This window comes from Penicillium subrubescens (genome assembly GCF_028828155.1).
Source record: "Penicillium subrubescens strain IBT 31985 chromosome Unknown utg000005l_segment0_segment0, whole genome shotgun sequence".
NCBI classification, from domain to species: domain Eukaryota; kingdom Fungi; phylum Ascomycota; class Eurotiomycetes; order Eurotiales; family Aspergillaceae; genus Penicillium; species Penicillium subrubescens.
In genome coordinates, this window is record NW_026643155.1 from 3,818,537 (window position 1) to 3,830,373 (window position 11,837).

Consider the following 11,837-nt stretch of genomic DNA (forward strand, 5'->3'; position numbering starts at 1 on the left):
TGAAATATGCGTTCGGCACACCAACCTTGTTAATTTACGGACGCGATGAAGGCATCTCTGATCCATTTTCGAAACTTGAAGGTGTTTCCCATTGGCTAGGCCGTGGGTGTTACAATATTATGAGGGGTGGGAGTTGGGTCGTGGAATGGCAGTGGTTGAACTCGACAGTTTGTCTGTAGAGTCTGCTTGCTTGCCTTGATGACACGTACCTCTCCCCTCCTCTATACAACATGATTATATAGCTATGATAGCACAAATGCAGATTCTGGATTCAATTTGTGTCAATTTATGTCTTCCTAATCTGTCCGAGACCCAATCTTTAGTTCCTTCCTAGTATCCTTCCAATGTCATAAATAAATCACACTTTGTATGCCTTCTATACAATTTGAACAGAAAAAAAAACAACATAAACTCACGAACAGAGGGAAACAACAAACACGCTTTTACTGCTCACCGAAAATCATTTTCTCCAAAACAGCCTTCTCTCCACTGTTATCCACCAAATTTTTGAACACCCCATTCTCAATCCCCATTAGATCCTTCGGAGACCCAAACTCAACCGCCTTGCCTGCATCCATGACCAAGATCCGGTCAAAGTCAGCAATAGTGCTCAGGCGATGAGCAATGACCAGCAGAGTAGTCGCGTTACGACCGAATTCCGCACGGATAGACTGCTGGATGAGCGTGTCGGTCTCCATGTCCACTGCAGAGGTGGCCTCGTCCAGGACCATGATCTTGGGTCGAGCGACGATTGCACGGGCGAGGCAGAGAAGTTGCCGTTGACCCTGGGAGAGGTTCAGACCACCCTCTGAGATAGGAGCAGATAGGGAGGTGAAGATGTTTGTGTTAGCTCGCTGTGTGGTCGCTGTGTCAGGCGTAGTTGCACCGTTGACGCTGGACTGCGCGGGTGTCGCGGCTTGAGAGGTCAGTGTTGCCTCATCGTCCTCGACGGCAGCAGAGATAAGGTGCACACGAGCCAGGGCGTCCTTTAGTTCAGTGTCACCATACTCGTCGAAGGGATCGAGGTTGGACCTGACAGTACCAGAGAAGAGGACGGGATCTTGGGGGATAATGGCAAGACGGCTTCGGAGATCGTGAAGTTTGATCTTTGAGACATCCAGGCCGTCGATGAGAATTTGACCCTCTCGGGCTTCCAGGAACCGGAACAAAGCAAGAGTCAAGGACGACTTGCCCGCTCCTGTACGGCCCACAACGCCGACACGCTGATTCTTCTCGACTGTGAAGCTGAGTCCCTTGAGAATTGGTGGCAGTTCAGGTGCATAGCCAACGACAAGGTCATTGACTTCCAAGCGACCCTCAGTAGGCCAAGCAGCGGGTGCATCAACACCTCCCTGGTTCTCGAGCTCGATCTTGGAATATTCAATGACACGCTCCGTAGCATTCATGTTGAGCTCAATGTTAGCATACTGTCGTAGAACGAAAGCAATGGCAGTGTTGCATTGCAATGCAAAGCTAAGCGCGAATCCAGCAAGCGAGGCCGAAATGCCAGGCAAAGAAACCACAAGAGCAGCCGTCAGGGTTGAAAACACCGCGCCCACAAGATTCATGCGAATGCCCAGCCAGCGATTGAAGAGCCACATCGTCCACCATGCTTGAGCATGGGCGTTGATTTTTCCGTAGATGATCTCGATGAAAGTTTCGCTCTTGCTGAAAGCGCGAATCGTAACCAGACCAGCCAGGCTGGATCCGAATTGTTCGAAAACGGGACTCTTCGCGGTACTCTCCAGACGCTTGATTTCTCGTGCACCTGCCAGGTAGGTCATGGAGAGCTTCATGCAGATCACAAATAGGATACCCGCTAGAACGAGAACCAAAGGAGAGACAAGCACTCCAGCGACCAAGATACCGCAGACTTCCAATACCTGCGAACAGAAGAAGCCAAGCTCATAGCCGATTCGCGAGTCGATCATGTGGAAATCAGATGTGAAACGGTTTAGGATACGTCCGAGAGGGACAGTATCCAGCCAGCGTAGTGGCGCACGTAGGATAGCATATGTGAGGCGGTTGAAAAGACTTCTCGATGCGCGCACGCTTGCAGAGAGAATGAAATAGAAACGAGCCGTTCCAATGATACAGGCGAGAACGGAGATTCCAATGTAAACACCGAGATAATATTGCAAGTTGTCGTCCTCTGTAGCTGATCGCACAGGCGACATGGTATGTTGTAACAAGGCGGAGTATTGTTCGGGATTCACTTTCGTGCTGGATGATGAGCCAGTCCAGACATTGATCCACCAAGACTGTTATACAAATTAGCAACAATTCGAAAGCAGGACTGTCATAGGATAGTTTGGGACTTACCCGCCCGATCATCAAACTGGAATAGCTGAGATACACCGCTATCGTAATAAGCCAGAGAACAATATGGCCACCCATAGAGAAGTAACTAGCATAAACCGAAAGCCGGACGGAGCCAACTTCTCGTTGCTCATCCTCAATAAACTTCTTAGGCGGTGCAGGCTTCGCCGCAGTGTCATTCTGTGAGTGACTTGGTCGGCGACGTGATGTGTTAGAGATCACTTTCTGAAGGGTAGTCTCCTCGGGGTTAAGTGCCGCAGATTCCTCGGTGGGCTCAATTTGGTCTTGCTCTGTCGCTTCACTCTCTTCCTGGAGGATATCGTTCAAGTGGTTCTCCTTACGGAGATCATCAATGGTTCCCGCGTACTTGACGCATCCATTTTCCAGAAGCACAGAGTAGTCGGTCCTTGGGAGACACAGTGCGACGTGATGAGTGACGAGGACTCGAGTCCGGCCTTGACCGAGCTCGCCCGTCAGAGCGTTTTCGAAGACGTGGCGACCAGTGTGCGCATCCAGAGCGCTGAAAATGTCATCCATCACCAGGATGCCTGCTCTTGAGTACAATGCACGGGCGAATGATACTCGCCACCGCTGACCACCACTGAGGTTGACGCCGTTTGCACCGATATCCGTTAGTTCACCATCGGGCATCATCTCAAGATCCTTCTGTAGGGCACATGCGAAGAGGGTCTTTCGATAACGCTCCTCATTGTAAGGCAGACCGAACAGAATATTGTCCTTGATTGTAGCGTTCTCAATCCAGGGACTTTGCGCAACATATGCAATAGCGGAGTCGATATTCCAATTTGCGCTCGTGGCGAGGTGGTCGAAGCGTTCTTTAATAGGGGGTGGAACAGGCACTTTGATGGTTCCCTGGAGGACATCACACTCACCCAGAATAGACGCAAGAAGCAAACTCTTTCCAGATCCAGTCCGTCCGGAGATCACACTGAGACCCTTCTTGGGGAAAGCCAGATTCAAGTCTCGCAGGAGGAAGCGATCTTCGTCCTCTTCTTCGTCGTCATCTGCCTTATCCGCGGGCCAACCCACAGAGACATCTTCGAAAGCAATGCTATCAGACGGGACGGTGTTGACAATCTTCTCTGCTGAATCCATGTACACATCAATACGGTCTGCGCTGACCTTGGCCTCTAGACCATTGGAAATGATTTCAGGCAAGATAGCCAGAGACATCTCCAGGGCACCAAAGACGGCCATCGCAGTGAAAGCGACAGAGGCAGTTAATCCACCATGAATCAGGGCATAAGTGGCGAGCGAGATAGCGGAAAGACCGATAGGACCCAGAATCCAGATTCCCAAGAGGACGGTATCATAGAGGAACGAGATCCACAAGGCTCCAAGCTCTGCATCTCGCGCCTGGCCAATCTTCTTTTGCCATTGTTCCTCCAAGGCCGAGAATTTGATTTGACGGATTCCCTGGAGTACCTCGGTGACGATGGCCATTTTCTGGTCTCGAAGCTTCATGAGCTTGTCCTGCGCGCTGGTATATTTCTTCGCCGCAAAGATGTTGAGTGGAGTGACGAGCAGTGACACAGCGATTCCAGCAAGAGCACTGCGCCATCCGAGGATCTTGACCAGGAAACTGCAGCCAATGATCACCTTCAGACTGGCGAAAGGGATCAAATAAGCGTAAGCAGTAAAGTCTGAGATACGTCTCGCATCAACTGCTGCAAGGTTAATAATGCTCTGTCGGCTCTTCTTGAGCGAGGCTTCATCGTCTTCCTCTTCATCTCCATCTTGTTCCTTCAGTAACGCCTTTGCAGATGCTTCTGGATCATCCTTGGCTTTAGTCCCTTTCGCGTTCTTTGCATCTTTTCGGCGCATCGACTTCGCAAAAACAACAGCTGAGAGCTCTGCGTAGATCGGGATAAAGAGCTTGGAACAGACAACCCAGAATAGCCACGCCTCAAAAGTGGAATGAAGCAACATCAAGCCTCCAAGCGCAAGAACCCAAGCAATTGTTTGAGCCAGATTAAATGCGTCAGTTCCACGAGTCTCCAGTGAACTAAGAATGTGAAAGAGGGCCAGTTGCGGTCCAAAGCTCAGGATACTAATAACCGTGGTCAGGAAAAGCTGGAACAGCAGTGAGTCCCAGTGCGCGAAAACGAGAGCCTTCCAAATCTTGCGTCCTCGTTTAGCCCGTTCAAAATGGGTGCGAAGGCTCTCTGCCCGCTTTGCCGCCCGGAGCTTGGGTAAATCGCTAAGTGCTAGTGTTCGGTTCTTGACAGCATAGCCGAGAATGTTTCCTGCCCAGGAAAAGGTATAACGGCCAAAAGCAGTCACAGTTAGTTCTCTATCGACGATTTTCCCGTCGGAGAAGACGTCGGGTCGGCGCGGGAGAAGAATGGTGAATAGTGCACGTAGAAGCCCACTGGCAAGCTGCGCTGCGACGAGGGTAATCCATGGCTGCTCGCGTAGCATAGCATTTTGGGAGTCCCAGGCTAGTCGAATTTGAATACCGGTGATCGCAAGAGCAGTTAGACTACCACCGAAAGCAAATTGACCCAAGACGAATCGACTCGTTGGACGAGGCTCAGTGAAGAACGCAATAGCTTGAACAGAAAGGAAGGCCTAAATTTAAAATCCGTGTCAATCAAATTCAAAATTCAATAACTATGAAACTCCTTTTCCGAGTTCTACAGCACATACCCAAATCCCAAGTTGAAGCCAGGCTAGAACCATATAGTCTGTTTCATATTCCAGCGTAGTGAGAACGGCCAACCCGAGCGTAACGAGAAATCCAGTGGCGGAGAAAACCGCAATCGCGACTCGTTGCCACAGATCTGAAAACGCCTTTAGAGATTCCGGCGTCGCTTCACCATCCTCATCGCGATAGGCGGTCTTGGCTAAAGTGGCTTCATCTTGGTGAGATGATCTGCGCGCGATCCGATCGACGATACTTTTGATAGCAGGGATACTGTCCACGCCAGCTAGGAACAAGGCGACGGACCCGGCCGCTAGAGACGCAACCTGGACGTTAGGAGGCATTCCTCGTCACCGTGTAAAGGGGGGATGATGAAGAAAAAAAAGAAAGAAAGAAGAAAGGGAAGGAACAAGTAAGTAAAAGGGGCGGATAAAGAGAGGATAATACGCGCTGCCCATCTTATCTTGATCCTCGTCGGTAGTCATCCTCCTAGTCCCAGAAGGGAGTTATTAATCAGAGTCATCATCTATGGCGAGTAGTCATCTACATATTTTTGTCAATTTATGGAATACTTCGTTAGTGCAAAGGCGCAAGGTGACATCCACGCGCCGAGCGGGGAAAGGCTTCGCCCCCCTAGTTCGGAGTCCGCGCTAGGAACCAGATGCTGCTGCTGATGTTGCTGATGCTGCTGCTGATTTGCTGATTCGTATGGATGAACGGTGTGAGTCAAACCCGGATTTCGCAGGCTCGTATTGCCTAATATGTAGGACTCGATCTGTCCTGAGATATGTACATATGTACCACCTTGGTTCTTGAATATTTGGCAGCATATTATACCTCCAAAACTATGAACGGGAACTACTATTGATGCAGCCAGCTCCCAGCACACCTCCTTCATCCAAAGTGGCGTACAGCCACCCGGCGGTCTGAGAGTCGAACGACAGTCGAAGAAACGGTGAAGAGCATTGGGACACTCGCCATTGGCAGGGAATATGAGTGAAGATGACTCACGGGTCCATCGGATTGCATGGTCGCATCTTCTCCCAGTCGGGGTCCCGATAGGCGGGCTCCGTTTTGGGGTGAGTCCGTGGGAGTGGGGGGAAGCAATATCAGCGGAAAGCCGGGCTCAAGTGGCGCCCATGCGTCGTGGATGATGGGGGGCTGGGCCTGGTCTAGTGGGGGTGGTCAGAGTGGGACAAAAGTGTGGATGTGTGGAAAGCTTGCGAGTCTGTGAGTGGAGTCCGATCGAGGTACAATGCATACATTGTGCATAGGATCGGTGTAGGGTGGAGGTAAGGAGAAGGGAGTGAAGAAATGCAAAGGTAGCAATCCAAGATCTTGAGATGGAGATGGCTTCTTTTTGTGTCTTCGGTCGGCCTGGTTTGGCAGGTCAACACTGTGCTTATGATCTACCGCAGAACAGCCCTCCACCCTTTCCGAGCTATAAACCCTTCCACCCCTTCATCTTCAAGAACATCCTGTCCTCGACGCCCAGTAACAACACTCCGCTCAATCTCAGGTCCACGCACATAAAAAGGTTCGAATCCGCTCAGCTCTGAACCATCACTAGATCGGACCCACACCCTTTTCGATCTCCCATCTCCAGTAGAAACTCTCCTCGGCTCGAATCCAGAACTTTCACGATCCATGCTGAGATACCATCTCCGTTGGTGAATAGAACCTATCGTATTCGACGATCCTGGGTACGCGTTATTCTTCCGGATTTGATAGTCGATGTCATCGTCGGAATGATTTGCGTGGTCGGCTTCAGATCTGGAGTCTTTCGTTGGTAGTTGGTTATCGGTGGGTTCTTGCTTCTGTGTGCCATCCCGGGGGGGAGGGGATGGTGACCTGCTCGAACTGGAGGTGGATGGCGGCGGTGGTGGTGCAGTAGTTGATTGCAGATTACGTCTCCGTCGTTTTGGCACTTTCCTCGCTGGGCGGGCGTAATCGGTAGATTTGTCCATGCGTAAAAGTAAAGTATAACCCGCTGGCAGACGAGTACCGTGAAGACGAAGGCGGATTTTGCGCTGCATACCTCGACATCAGCAGACTTTAACATCGAAAGTTGGGGAAATACATTGTCGGAACTAACATTCTTAAAGGCCTCTTGAAGCCTTGCACTATCCGAGATCGGTTCTTTGGGTGAAACTTCACCATCGGAAGAATCTGACTTCGACTCCTCGGTCTGCGGGCACGATGCATCCCTAGTATAGGGCAAAATTTCATACTCCCCAGAATCCCAGATAATCAAGCTTCCAGTCTTGGCCGACGCAGTTTCAATGAGATGGTTCTATCTTCGCATTAGCTTTGCCAAACCTCGTTCTCAATATATATATACTGGAGAAAGTATCATACCCATAAACAATGAATCCGAGTCTCAGTCGCATTTCTGTTCAACTTCTCGCTATTCGGATCCCCCGGTAATCCGTACATAATAGACCAACTCACCGAACTCGTCTCGGAGAATTGGAGTCGAAGATCGTAGTGCAGTCCTGCTATGGGATGATCATGTTGATGAATGACAAAGTGGCGACCTGTAGGATGGCTGTTACGCCGATAAAGATCGACATAGTCATCGATTGTTAAGCGTGGTGTTGATTGCGAAATACTCAAAGGTCTCGTGTGTTGGCTGAGCTTGGTTGAGAAAATCCCTAGGTGATCCGTGACTTTGACTTCTCCGGCTTCGATGGAGGCGAGTTCATGGGCTTCCGGGTTGGGAATGGATTTCCTTCTTGACGGTGGTGGTGAGACTGATGCGTTTAAGCTTGAGACAAGCGGTGCTGTCCGCCGCCTTGCTGGATGTGTTTTGGCTTCGAGCTGCTCCTCCTGTCTGTCTGGGCTCCAGGAACGTTTCATTTTGAACATAATCTGGTTCCGTCTGAATATCCGATCGCTGAAAGAGGGGTGATACCAGGAAATGAAATTCAATGTGGCGGAGAAACATGAAGACACCGGGATGTCAACAAAGCAGTTGATGAAACAAGATGACAATGACTATAAGAACCCGTGGGAAGTCCCGTCCCGGGCTGTGGTAATCCACCTCATATAACTAGTTACATAGCTTACTAAATCTTATTGAGCAGCCTACACAAAAATGAAGGTCTGGAGCTGTTATTTCATATTTCGACGTTTCTTTCTATTAAAAACTTGTCTCTATTCATGCCGTGGGGTATCAGATACTAAGAAAATCGCTGCAGGCGCGAAAAACTCCAAAAAGATGCCAAATATCAATGCCAAGGCCAGTTGACGTCATTCGTCTCTCGTGCCACCACCGCGTTGTCCAAAAGTACGTCTTTCAACAACGTACCCTAAGGTTGGTCTGGAACAACCAGGACACTCTGTGGATTGTGGAAAACATCACTCGGGTCAATTTGAGCTTTGACGCTCTGCAATCTCGGAAGATTTGACCCCCAGTAGGCCTCCTGAGCATTTTCAAGCAAGGGATCAACATAGCCAGGATATGCGCCATGCGAAACGCCTGGCTGAGAGGTAGAGACCACATCATTGGTGCCTTTGAGGAATTCCTTGGTTGTCTGCGAGACTGGTCCCAGAAGGTTCACTGCGTACGACTGCATCCACATGATTGTCTCTCGATGCGCGTAGGCTGTGGCATTGACTGGAACGTCGTTAGTGGCACCTGCTTCCAGATCGAAGATGATGAACCAGGTTGGTGTCCCCTTCGTTGCAGAGTCCAGGTATTTAAAGAGGGAATCAATGCCATCGTTTGGGATTGGATCCGTAAAGGACATGGACTTGGCATAGAACGAAGTTGGAATACCCCCCACAACCTGATAAATGAAATCCTCCGCTTGGCTCGTGATCATGCCCAGCCAATCCGTTAAAACGATCACAGTGCCATTATCCGTAGCCGGGAAGTTCATCTCCTTTTCGAAGCTCTTCCACTCACTGGCAGACCCAAAGAAAGTCCCCGAGAGCAAGATCCCGGACTCAAACACCAGGAGCTCACTCGAGACCCGGCGAGTAAGGTTCTTGGTAAATATGAACCGCTGCCAATCTTTGAAGAGCTGAGCTCTCTGTGCCGTGGTGCCCAGGTTGAGTGTATAGGAGTACTGCACAGCATGTGTGGGTGCTGCATGAGTGTGCAACTTAAACTTGGTGACAATGCCCAAGCTTGCAGCAGCCCCCTTGATGGCAAACAGGACATCCTGGTTATGGGAAGAGGATGCATTGACGATGGTTCCATTTGCAAGTACCACTTCAGCTTCTCTGATGTGGTCAAGGGCCATTCCCCATTGTCGCGACATTGCTCCTAGGCCTCCAATTGTAAAGTGCCCACCCATGCCGACATTCAGACAGGCGCCGTGCGCCACGGCTCTGTGACCAGCATTGTAAAGGCGTGAGTGAAGATCTCCAAGCAAGGTTCCGGATCCAACAGTGGCGATTTGCGTGAAGGGGTCAATTGAGAAATCTTGGAGATTCTTCAAGTCGACCACCACCGCGCCATCAACTCCTCCCAGGCCTAAAATGTCATCACGCATCAGATTATGCAGAGGTTTGTTTTGGAGTGACTGATCACCTACCGTAGTTGCCATAGCTGTGTCCGCCGCTGCGCGCCTGAACTTTGTAACCGTTGGTAGCTGCGCATTGAACGATGCTAGCAACTTGTTCCGAGTTTTCGGGGAAGGTGACAGCGATGGGAGTCACTGGACGGTCTAGGTTGTAGACGGGAGGCGTTCGCAAGGTGAAGAAGGGGTCACCTTGGAAAGCCACAAGACTCGAGTTTTGACCGACTGCCGCGAGGAGGCAGTCGTGGCCGGGGATACTATGAGCGTTTCCCATCTTGAGCGCGCAGCCCATAGCCACAAGGGCGTTGATGGCGTTGAGAGTTGGTTCTCAGACAGAAAGGTGATTCTGAGCGCGAAGGGTTGAGGCGAGGGAGGATCAAGGGTGGAAGGCACGAGGGAGGGCGCTTGCACCTTCCACTCCCGTGAGGAATGTCCAGCAATTTATCCTCAAAAAAGCAATTTCCTCAATAACATTCTAGAATAGATGATTCCAAATCAAGGATTGATGATAATAATACCGATATCAATTGCCCATGAACAGTTCTGAGTTCTGACCATAGCCCCAGGCCATCAGCAAACGCTCATCAAAGTATAGTATGGTTGGTTACACAGTATGGTTAAATACTCCGTCCCTAATACCCGTATATTGAGTTCCCCATACTTCCGGTGGCTTGACCAGGAACGATGACCACAACCATGCATGAATACCATAATCAAACCTTTTTTGACCACTTGTCGTATGTTAGTCACAACCAGTCCACCAATATGGTTTAACTCTCTTTGTCCTGTCCACTTCCCTTACTCTCCCTCTACAGGATACTGTACTTCTTCTCTTTGTCCACTCGGGGAGTTTTGTGGGCTCGGGGACCAGATCCGCACGGCTTTGGTCCCCGAATGCGGCAATCTTTTATATGAGCGAAGATCAGTTCAACATTGCGTGAGTTGAATAAAGTCTATTTCGTATTTTTTCAATCGGCGACGGGGAACTAAAGGACGGGCTCTCGGACGACTCGGGTTCCTTAGAAAGGCAATTTCTTTGTCACTTGCACGTCCTTATATCTCTCCTTCCTTTGATCTACTATAATAATCCCTGTCACCTTCCAATCTTCTTCTATCAACCAAATCTACAAAGATCGACCCCCTTTGGCCATGCCACTCGCATGACATCAATCTCCCGTCCTGGTAAACTTTATTCATCCACGAGAGTTCAACGTCGTCCATCGCCATAATGTTCACCCCTGTTCACACCTCTCTCGGTGCCCTGCTACTCTTTCAGGGTTCATCGGGGTTACTCGTTCATAACGGAGCGGTCTTCGGTATCTCCTCACTCCTCTCTGGATCAGTCTTCAATCCAAACCAAGACAATGTCCCGATTATCGCGGGCCTGGTCTCCAGCGTCCTGCCAGTGTACTTCCTGGCCCCGTCCTTGATCCCGAGCTATCCTGCTGCTCCGCACACCTTGGCCTCGGCAGTGGCAACGCTGGGCGTGGGCATGTTACTAGGCTGGGGGACAAAGGTAAGAGAGCCAAGAGTCAAGTATACTAAGTATTGAATTTGGAGCAAAAGCTGACTCGTACTTTTCAATTCTATTAGAATGGCTGTGGCTGTACCTCGGGCCATATGCTTTGTGGTCTTTCCCGCCTCTCGCCACGCTCGTTGATTTCAACCGCTCTCTTCTTCACAACCGCCCTGATCACAGCAAACGTCGTCGCAGGTGGTTCCAATATCCCGGCTTGTGGTGATCTCCCATGCTACACTCCAGTCTACCCATCCTCGCCGGAGATCGTCTTCATGGCCGGGTCACTGCTCCTATCAACCATCACGAACTTCTTCATCGTTCCAAAGGCACTGCAACGATCAGAGGAAAACAAGACTCTCTTCGCGTACCTAGCAGGGTTGGAGTTTGGACTTGGTCTGTTGATCTCGGGGATGGCTGATTCCGCCAAAGTTTTGCGCTTCTTCGCCATCGCGACGGACCCCTCTCGTTGGGATCCGTCGTTGGCATTGATAATCCTGTTTGGAATCGGTCCATCGCTGGTAGCATACTTGACTCATAAGCCGGGTCAGAAGTTGGAGAAGGAACATGAACCTGCAAAGCCTACGCTAGCCGAGAAGTGGCGACTGCCCACAGCTACGGTGGCCGATATCAACTGGCGTTTCGTTGCTGGCTCGGTCGCCTTCGGTGTTGCCTGGGGTCTCCAAGGAGTGTGTCCTGGTCCGAGCATTCTCCGCTCGGTCCTTCAGCCTACCTGGGGACTGGCGACGATGACCGGATACATGCTGGGCAATTTGTTTTAGATTAGGCGCAGGAAATATGGATAATA

At 50.4% G+C, this 11,837-nt stretch overlaps 4 protein-coding genes across 4 annotated transcripts; 1 reads left to right on the forward strand and 3 right to left on the reverse strand.

Moving 5' to 3' along the window:
* Positions 1 to 443: 443 nt before the first annotated feature.
* Positions 444 to 5,328, reverse strand: N7473_007889 (uncharacterized protein; the record flags this gene model as incomplete). The annotated part of the gene is made up of 3 exons (XM_057153829.1): positions 444 to 2,261; positions 2,323 to 4,911; positions 4,990 to 5,328. 3 exons carry the CDS (start codon positions 5,326 to 5,328, stop codon positions 444 to 446), a joined length of 4,746 nt encoding a protein of 1,581 aa, XP_057008167.1.
* Positions 5,329 to 6,393: 1,065 nt separating this feature from the next.
* N7473_007890 (uncharacterized protein) lies at positions 6,394 to 7,843 on the reverse strand (the record flags this gene model as incomplete). Its single annotated transcript, XM_057153830.1, has 3 exons — positions 6,394 to 7,014; positions 7,080 to 7,277; positions 7,343 to 7,843. The coding sequence occupies 3 exons, from the start codon at positions 7,841 to 7,843 to the stop codon at positions 6,394 to 6,396; spliced, it is 1,320 nt and encodes a 439-aa protein (XP_057008168.1).
* A 452-nt stretch (positions 7,844 to 8,295) lies between these two features.
* Positions 8,296 to 9,787, reverse strand: N7473_007891 (FAD-dependent oxidoreductase; the record flags this gene model as incomplete). The annotated part of the gene is made up of 2 exons (XM_057153831.1): positions 8,296 to 9,467; positions 9,529 to 9,787. The coding sequence occupies 2 exons, from the start codon at positions 9,785 to 9,787 to the stop codon at positions 8,296 to 8,298; spliced, it is 1,431 nt and encodes a 476-aa protein (XP_057008169.1).
* Positions 9,788 to 10,741: 954 nt separating this feature from the next.
* Positions 10,742 to 11,811, forward strand: N7473_007892 (YeeE/YedE family protein; the record flags this gene model as incomplete). Its single annotated transcript, XM_057153832.1, has 2 exons — positions 10,742 to 11,029; positions 11,107 to 11,811. 2 exons carry the CDS (start codon positions 10,742 to 10,744, stop codon positions 11,809 to 11,811), a joined length of 993 nt encoding a protein of 330 aa, XP_057008170.1.
* Positions 11,812 to 11,837: the final 26 nt, after the last annotated feature.